The sequence below is a fragment of the Sorex araneus genome, chromosome 1, assembly GCF_027595985.1.
Source record: "Sorex araneus isolate mSorAra2 chromosome 1, mSorAra2.pri, whole genome shotgun sequence".
Taxonomy (NCBI): Eukaryota; Metazoa; Chordata; class Mammalia; order Eulipotyphla; family Soricidae; genus Sorex; species Sorex araneus.
In genome coordinates this window covers 10,102,070-10,111,575 of record NC_073302.1, presented here as the reverse complement: position 1 = coordinate 10,111,575, position 9,506 = coordinate 10,102,070, and the positions used below count along the sequence as shown (strand labels likewise).

The following is a 9,506-nucleotide window of genomic DNA, read 5'->3' as shown; positions in this document are numbered from 1 at the left end:
TTGATGAGGAATACAATCAACTGGTTCAGCACCTCCATGACTGCGCGAAGTATGCCAAGAGTGGGAAAGCCACAAACAGATGCCTGTTTTCGGAAACTCTCGAGATCATTCACCAATGAGGTTTGGCATGAGCCTCAGGCAACCACAAGCTAATGTCCGAGCTGTCAAAGCTGTGCAGAAAAGAGATGAAGGAAGACCTCAAAGAGAGAAGAACATCAGTGCTGGCTGATGCGGCAGAAGTCAGGTAAAGTATTCCCAAAGATTTCCTGTGCTTTGCCAACTACAAGACCGAGATGACTGCTCTCCGATTCCCTGATGGATCTATCATATATTCCAGAAGGGTAATGGAGAGGATTATTCTCGACTTCTACTCAGATCTCTTTGACAGCCACATCCTCCTGCCAAATTCCGTAGGATGGTTATGGGGTTCCCAATATCCTCCCTTCCAAAATCCAACACGCCATAAAATCGGTAAAGACGCATATAGCACCAGGTCCGGAGAAGGTCAAACCTGAACACCTGAAGAATCTGCTGCCAGTACTCATCAATACACTAGCTCTTCTCTTCACACGCTACCTGTTCGTATTCAAGGTTCCGTCCCAGTGGAAAACCAACAGGACCGTTCTGTTGTACAAGAAGGAAGACATCCATAACATCGGCAACTATCGCCCAATCTGCCTGATGTCCGTCGTCTACAAGTTGTTAACTCGTGTTATACTGAAAAGAATAGGCAGAACACTAGACAAAGGACAACCATGCAAGTATGCCAGGTTCCGAAAAGGATTCAGCATGATCAACCATATTCACAGTCACCAAACTCATTGAAGTTTTCGAGAGAGTTCAAGATGCCACTCTGTCTAATGTTCATTGACTGAAAGAAGGCCTTCGACTCTGGTGAGACTGAGGAAGTCATCGAATTCCTGGCCAAACAGGGCATTCAAACTCAGTACATCAAGACCCTCCTTGAGCTGTATGATGGATTCAGCACCAGGATCTCCCCATTATACAAAGAAGTGATCATTGATATAAAGAGAGCGGTTTGGCACGTTGATACCATTTCACTGAAACTCTTCAGTGCCACCCTTGAGAATGTCATGCGATGACTGGGAGTGAAGATAGACAGTCAGAAACTACAGCACCTCCGCTTCACTGAAGACATAGCTATAATAACACCAAACATTAATCAAGTGGCACAAATGCTGGAGGACTTCGACCGCAAATGTGGAAAGGTCGGGCTGCAGCTGAATCTCACCAAAACAAAGTTCATGAAAACCGAAAAGGTCTCTGAATTTCCACTTTCTCTCAATGGAACAAACATCTCCTAATGTAGCAGCTATATGCACCAGGGTCGAGAAATCAACATGAGGAACAACTTGGTGCCAGAACTGCTCAGGAGGAAGACAACAGCATGGAAAACGTTCAAGAGCATCGAAAAGTGGTTAAGAGGACAAAGAACTTCCGGCTCCGGGCACATCTTTTCTTTTTATCTTTTGTTTTGTATTTTATATTTTATTCAATAATAATTGTATACAGACACAACTAGATTACTTAGTATGTATGATAGCACATTGAGAAAAGTGAACAACTTGAAGGATGAGTTTTAATTAAGTATAATAAAAGTCATATCATTTTCTCCTTGTAACATTCAGAGCAAACATCTCAACATTCAGAGCAAACACAGGCTCAAATTCAAAGGCTGGAAAACAATGCTACAGGTGAACAACTCTCATAAAAAGCTGGGGTAGCCATCTTAGTATCAGACCACATTGATATCAGACTGAAGAAGGTCACAAAAGACAGTGAAGTTCATTTCTTATTTTTAAAGGGGTCTGCACAACAGGAAGAAATAACAATACTAAATGTATATGCACCTAATGAAAGACCAGTAAAGTACTTAAAACAACTACTCATAGACTTGAAGAAAGACATCGATAGCGCCAAAGTACTAGTGGGAAACTTCAACACCACTTTATCACGTCTTGATAGATCAACCAGACTCAAGCTTAGCAAGGACATACAGCATCTGAGGGAATAAATGGAAGAAAGGGATATAGTAGATATATACAGGACACTTCATCCTCAAAAAGCTGAATATACATTCTTCTCAAGTGTGCATGGAACACTCTCCAAGATAGACCACATGCTGAGCCACAAAACGTAATTCCATAAAATTAAGAATATAGAGATGGTATCGATGATCTTCTGAGACCATGATGCGATGAAATTAGTAATAAATCACACACACAAACAGAAAATGAAATCAAACACCTGGAAACATCTTTTCAACTCTACCATTCTTCCTGCACTAACATAAGCCTCAGAGACCTGGGCCCCATGAAAACAGAATGAGAACAGTATTCAGGTCTCCCAAAGAGGAATCAAAAGAGCTATGCTTGGAGTATCACATTTCACTCAAGTGAGAGAAGGAATACAGAGTTCCGACCACTATCGACGATCAAGAATCAGGGACAGTGTCTCGTTTACCAAGGTCTCAAAAATCAGATGCAATGGACACGTGATGCGATTCAAAGATGACTGGTAGACTAGAGAAGTAACCAACCGGATTCCACAGGACCCCAAAAGACCACATTCCGGCCCACCTACGAGATGGTCAGACTTCTTCATTAAAACCCTGAATGAACGGTTTGAAGCTCTTACTGTTTAGGAACAGTGAGTAGAAGCCGTTGGGCTACACTAGCACATGACAGTGATGAGTGGAGAAGTTACTGGCGTCCACTCCAGCAAATAGAAGGTCAATGGGATAACAAGTGATACAAGTGATACAATGATATAAATATGACATTTTCAGATATATTTTTCATGTTTAGGTATAAAGTAAGTTTATACCTATTCCTGTATATCACTTATTTGTGTTGTATTATATTCTCAAAGCCACATATTCTTATAAAATGCGGAAAGTTTCCAAGGCCAAGACAATTTGGAAAAATTGAGATTAAACTTCATCAAAGACTTTCTCTGCTTTTTTGTTCTGGAGAAGCTCATGTAATTTATTAACACAGCCATCTCTCTCTTTCTCTCTCTCTTACTATTCTCTCTTTTCCCCCTTATATTTCTCTAAATAGCCTGTTTTAAATGAAACTATCTTTACTAAAAATTATATATATCATACATATATGATATGAAAATTTGCACAAATTAAAATAATCATGTAATTTTACACAAACATTCAAATGTAACTAATCCTTCCAGTCTTACAATAATATGGGTTTTTATTCCTCCCACCTGAATATTCATAGTACTGGGTAATCATAATCGAAGTGAATATATAAGCAAAGTGAAATAATTGAAGGTGTGTATCATGTTGAACTTATTTCACACACACACATACTCACACATATCCATTGTCATAAACATTGTAGTTATCCACTGTAAGTACCATATGCATCAAGATATAAAACAATTCTAACCTTTAAAAATAATATATTTATTAGAAGTAACATAATTATTTGAACTTAAATTCCTCACTTGTAAGAACATCCAAAGTTGTCATTGAAAGTTAGGAATAGAAATTAAAAAAATTTTAACAGGAAATATAATTGATATAAGCAATTAGTTTTTTTCTGACAATCCTTAAGTACATAATCTCCTGCATCTTTTCAATATAAAGAAAAAAGTGTCGCATTTCCAGGAGAGTTAGAAGACTTGGGTTAGTTTTCTTCTTTATTACTGTTTTTGGTATCTTTGCTCCAAATCCCAAGTTCAAAACATGTTAAAATAAGGCATCATAGTTTCGAATAATTGTCCAGTAAATGTGAGTCCCTGAAAGTCAGTCTGGGGAATAAAACTGGAGAATGCTAGCAGACTGAAGCGTAAATATGTCAATATCTCAGAGATGTTTATGACAATTTCAAATAACACAAAGAATACATCTTTTAGGATGATAGTCTCCTTGGCTATTTGAATGCACACTAGTTAATATACTCACATTAAGTTTTTTGACTACAGAACTTGACTCTGTTAGTGAGCAAATTTAGGGCTTGTTTTATATCTCTATTTCTTAAGCTGTAGATAAAAGGGTTCAGCATGGGGGTAACTATCATGTGCATCACAGAAGCAATTATATCTTTATTATTTGTGGCAGAGGAGGGGGATAAAATATAAACTTTAAGAATGGTTCCATAGAATAAAGACACAACAAGGAGATGGGAACCACAGGTAGAAAGGACTTTGCAGAATTTCTTAGCAGAGGGATTCTTCAGGACAGTGGCCCATATGCGGATATAAGTGCTTAAGATACTGAAGAATGGCAGATAAAAAGCAATCCCTCCGACAAAGTAAATGACTTGGAGATTGAGTGAAACGTCTGAACAGCTTATCTCCAGGATCGGAATGATTTCACAGAAGAAGTGGGGAATGGTAATGTTGGCACAGAAGGAAACTCTGGCCAAAAGGAGGGTGTGCATCAAAGAGTATAAGAAACTGATGATCCAGGATGTTGTTACCAGAGCAATGCATCGTTCCTGCCTCATGATGGTGGTGTAATGGAGTGGCTGACAGATGGCCACATACCTGTCATACGCCATTACTGTAAGAAGCAAATTTTCAAAACAACCAAAGAGTATTAAAAAAAACACCTGAGAAATGCACCCTGCGTAGGGGATAGATTTGTGATTTGTCTTCATGTCCATCAACATTTTGGGGACAGTGACAGATGAGAAAGTCACATCATTGGAGGCCAAGATGCTGAGGAAAAAGTACATGGGGGTGTGGAGGCGAATGTCAATCCGGATGAGTAGGATGATGAGCAGGTTCCCCAACACTGTGGTCAGGTACATGAGCAGCAAGAGGATGAAGCACAAACCCTGACGTTCTGCTGGAACAGGGAGCCCCTCGAGGAGAAATTCAGAAACTCTGGTCTCATTCTCTCTCAACATGATTCTTTTGTCTTCGCTGGAGATAAAAGAAAGAGGGAAATAGTGTATAGAGAGTGAGTAGTGTAACATCATACTAAAGCCAACTGTATGTGAGAGTCTTAAGTTTTAACTAATCACGTGTGGTTACATGAACCATAGTTTGTACCATTCAGTTTCCTGTGGTACATTATACTCTACCATCAGTAGTAAGATTTCATTTTGAAAGAAGAAGGTATTTTTGCTAATACAAGAAATGTTTTTATGATTTTATCTTTTCATACATAAGTGGATCAACGTGGAATGTATAATGCTAAGTGAAATGAATAAAATGAGAGGAACAGACATAGAATCACTGGACTCATTTTAGGAATATAAAATAACTGAATGGGAGAATAATACCCAATCAATGATAACAGGAATAAGGGCCAGGAGGTTCGATCCACAGCTTGGAATCCGGCCTCACTTGCTGGAGGAAAAAGTAGCTGGGAAAGAGAAGTGACCACTAAGTGTATGATGCTTGGAGCCTCATTTGGAATAAGTGATGGGTGCTGAGAGTAGACTGTTGAGCAAATGTCATGGCCACCTAGTACCTGTATTGAAAACTTTAACACTGAATAGAAGAGAGAGAGAGTAAAAGGGAATGTGTCCGACAGAGGCAGGTGGGGGAGAATTGGGAGGCATACTGGGAACATTGGTGGTGGAGAATGGGCACTGGTGGAGTGATGGGTACTGTATCATTGAAGGACTGAAACAAAATCATAAAAGTTTGTAAGTCTGTAACTTTACCTCATTGTGATACGAAATTTAAACAAAGAGGTTTAATTTCATTAATCCTCTTATAAAAATTTTATTTTATTTTATTTATAATTTTTAATTGATGTACTGTTATTGATTTCAATACATAAAATATTTTCTTTGGGAAATACTCAGGAGTTTTGCATTCAGGAGTTACTGAGTGCACTGGCTGTGCACACAGGAATTTATCCTGGTGGTGCTCAGGAGACCATATGGGATGACAGGGATTAAACCCAGGCTGGAGTTGAGCAAGGCAAAAGGCTTGCCTGTTGTACTATCACTCATCCCCAATATATAAAATTCTTAGAAAAACATAATTTTTACAGGATGCTAGACAAAGAACTAAGTTTATAATAGTTCATAAGGAATCAAAGGTCTCAGTGAAAGAGGAGTGCTCACCTTTGTATTATGTCATGGCAAGTCTTTTCCCATAATTTTATGGAAATTTAGGCATTAGGACACATCTAAAACTTTCCCTCTTGAAGTTCTAAAACTACACTGGAATAGAGTACAGTGAAAATTTCTGGATCAAATTATCTATCAAATTGCACAGTGGGTAGGGCCATCACATTGCTCTCAGCCGACCAGGGTTCGATTCCTTCATCCCTTCAGAGAGCCCAGCAAATACTGTGAGTATCTCACTTGCATGGCATAGCTGGGAAAGTTTCCCATGGCATATTCGATATGCCAAAAACAGTAACAAGTCTCAGGACAGAAACCTTTCTAGTGCCTGCTCGAACAAATCGATGAATAATAGGATGACAATGATACAGTGATATTTATCAAAGAAATTATATTTCCTGATAACAGTTGTTCATTAACTTTCAAAATCATGTAAAATATTGGCCATCACTACAACACCCAACACGAGAGAGAACAAAGGGAATGCCCTGCTGGGAAGTAGGGTTCTGTGGTGGGGGTTGGTGTGGGAGTTGTTGGAGGGATATTGGGAACATTGGTGGTGGAGAATGGACACTGGTGGAGGGATGTAAACCAAATGCAAACATAAAAGTTCATAAGTTTGTTACTGTATCTCACGGTGATTCACTAATAAAAATTTGAAATAAATAAATAAATAAATATTTGCCATCAACTTACCTAATAGTAGGCACTATTTTATCGGTATTAAATACATTTTAAAAATCATCACCAAAGTGTGAATTCAGCACTAAATCATTTTTTCTAAATATTAAAAATAAAAGATAAATTATCTAAAGTTGCATTGCTGCATCACTCATAAATACAGCAGGTAAGATTACAATTTATATTCAGTAAGAATCTGTGTCTTACTCATTATATGTCGCTTCTCCACTCATTATATGGTATAACCACAACTGTATGTGATATCACTGTAGATTTTCAAAATCTATCAGCTTAAATAATTTCAATTCATGCAGTTTATTTCAAATAAATACATTTTGATATTTTAAGGTTTACATGGCATAATATATTGCCCTTCCTATCACAGGTGTGAAAAAGTAATTTCAAATTGGGCTTATGTATGTTTGTTATATAGACTCTCGGTTTGATATTTCTTTGGAAATTTAGTCTGAGGGTGTGAATTATGAAACATACTGCCGTGGAGCTATTCCCTTTTTAAAAAATTGAAGAACAGTGATATACACAGTTATAAAGTTGCTCATGATTTGGTTTCTGTCATAGTGTTTCGACACAAGTCCATTCCCCAGAGTGGAGAAAGAGTGTGGGACCATCAATGATCTGAGTTTTCCTCCCAACCTACACCATTCTCTTTTGGGCCATAGGTTCTGCAATAAAGATAATGAAAGATTATCAAAGTAGGCAAATATTATGTCTTTACCTACTTTCAACACTCAGTCCCTGTCCAAAATGATCATTCCCAACTATTATTGTCATGTTTTCCCTTCTCTATACTCCTGCCCTTCAACAGCTGCACCCCATCCCCCAAGGATGACCTTTTTCTATGGAAAGTTTTTGGAGGGAATCTTCACTGGCTTTTGTATTCATGTACTGGAGATAAAAAACAAATATTATAGTTTAAAGATCTATTAATTGCTAGGGATACTGATCCTCTCCTTTAATGACCTCTAAGGTGGCACTTTCTTATGACTGATATAATTGTGGTACAGTATCATTGTGTGGAAGCTGAGAAATAAGAGAGACCTTAGAAGAAGCCTAGAAAATCGCCCAGGAAACTTAATTCACACCTAATTGAAAAGATAATTGATCCATGACCCAGGAGCAGGGGTTCAAGCTGTAGCAGCAAACTTAGAAAGGGAGTTCATGTTGGCTTGTACTTTCTATAGACTTCTATCTGGACAGCACTTGGTATTGGAGAAATAAGAATATCTAAGTAAAAACACTTGGTTTGGAGAAACACAATAAAATTCCCCTTGTATTTTATTGTTTGTATACTGAGAACTGATTACACAACAAGTATGGTGCTTACTAATATTGTACATTGTTCAATTTCATTCTCAAAATAGCACTGTGATCAAGGACTAGTTCCTCTTTCTTTACCACTTGGAAACTGAACCTTAGGAAATTCAAACAGGTACAGGCTGATTGCTAGATCTCTCCTGACCGACTCAGCCATTGGTGTCCTAGGAATTAGTGTGTGATACCCTATCAGAGGTGAAAAGCATATAAGAACACATGCTCAATGCAATATAATAGCTACTACTGACAGAGTCTTAAGGTAGCTGTGGATGAGGCACGCAGTCTGCCTTTAGTTCACAGATACCACAACTACAATACTACCTGCTAATAAGACATAATCAATTACTCACAAACACATCAACCTTACTGTGACACATGAAGAAAACCCATAAACAAAATGAAATATTGCATTTCAGCATCCCTGAGTAATCTCAGCATCCCTGTGATTACTCGAGGGATTCCAAACTTCCTCAAGCTTGATTTTAAACTTCTTTGCTATGCTGGTCATGGGTCTATTAAAGAAATTTTACTTCCTAGTGAGCACACATCTGTCTGTTCAGATGCTGCAATGTCTTCAATTAATTCTGTTATTTATGTAAACGAACAGAATCTGGAAGTGATTAAAGGAGAGTGAAATTCTTGGTAGTTGATGAAGAGACCCCAAACCACACTCAGAACTACTCTGCATCTGCTTAATGGTAGTTTATTTGGTGCATGTGGTCTGACTGGAGGGACAATCATTATAAGTCATTAGCACATCTCTGTCTTCTAAGTCTTGCTCTCTCCTCCTATGTCTCTTATCTCTTTTAAAATCTATATTATTGTAAGTTACATCTCAAACATATAGAGTCACAACTTTTGAAGAAATATTTATGTATCCACATCATTTAGGAGGGATTGGCACATAGCACTGAATACTAAATGCATGTACAGACCTCCAAACACATGAGACACTTTGCTCACCTAGAAACCAGATCGGTCCAACCTCAGCAATTCTTGGTAGCTCAGTAAATTCTAATCTTGTATTCGATTAAAATTCTGATCAGCTTCTGTCCTAGAACCCAGGAGAAAATGAGCAAGAGGAAAGCATCTGTGAATCCATAAATGCCTGGGCTTTTTGTTTCCATCCTTGACTCCAAAAATAAGAATAGAACTTTATAAACATAGAGAAGGCTAAGTGAAAGGTCCCAAAGCTCCTAGTTAAGGAAAGAAAGTAGGATAATTGCCTCAGTCCAGTGAGATCTTGGGGAGGGGCTTGTATGTGGACTGGAGGCACTGAGCCTGTGAAGCCACCTGAGAGTGACCGAGGTATCAGGGCATCCTGGCAGCTGTTTGCCTGCCCAGACTTCCAGCTGGAGGGAGGAATACTGAGATATGCTCCAACTTCAATGCGGCCAATATCTTTCCAGACACGACTGG

The 9,506-nt window shown here is 38.4% G+C and overlaps 1 protein-coding gene across 1 annotated transcript; it reads right to left on the bottom strand.

The window, feature by feature from the left end:
* Positions 1–3,947: 3,947 nt before the first annotated feature.
* LOC101542683 (olfactory receptor 1J4-like) lies at positions 3,948–4,895 on the bottom strand. The gene has a single exon (XM_004613537.3). It carries the CDS (start codon positions 4,893–4,895, stop codon positions 3,948–3,950), a length of 948 nt encoding a protein of 315 aa, XP_004613594.3.
* Positions 4,896–9,506: the final 4,611 nt, after the last annotated feature.

Bases quoted from the DNA above. Each gene is read 5' to 3' on its own strand.
- LOC101542683 (XM_004613537.3), bottom strand. From the start codon at position 4,895: ATGTTGAGAGAGAATGAGACCAGAGTTTCTGAATTTCTCCTCGAGGGG.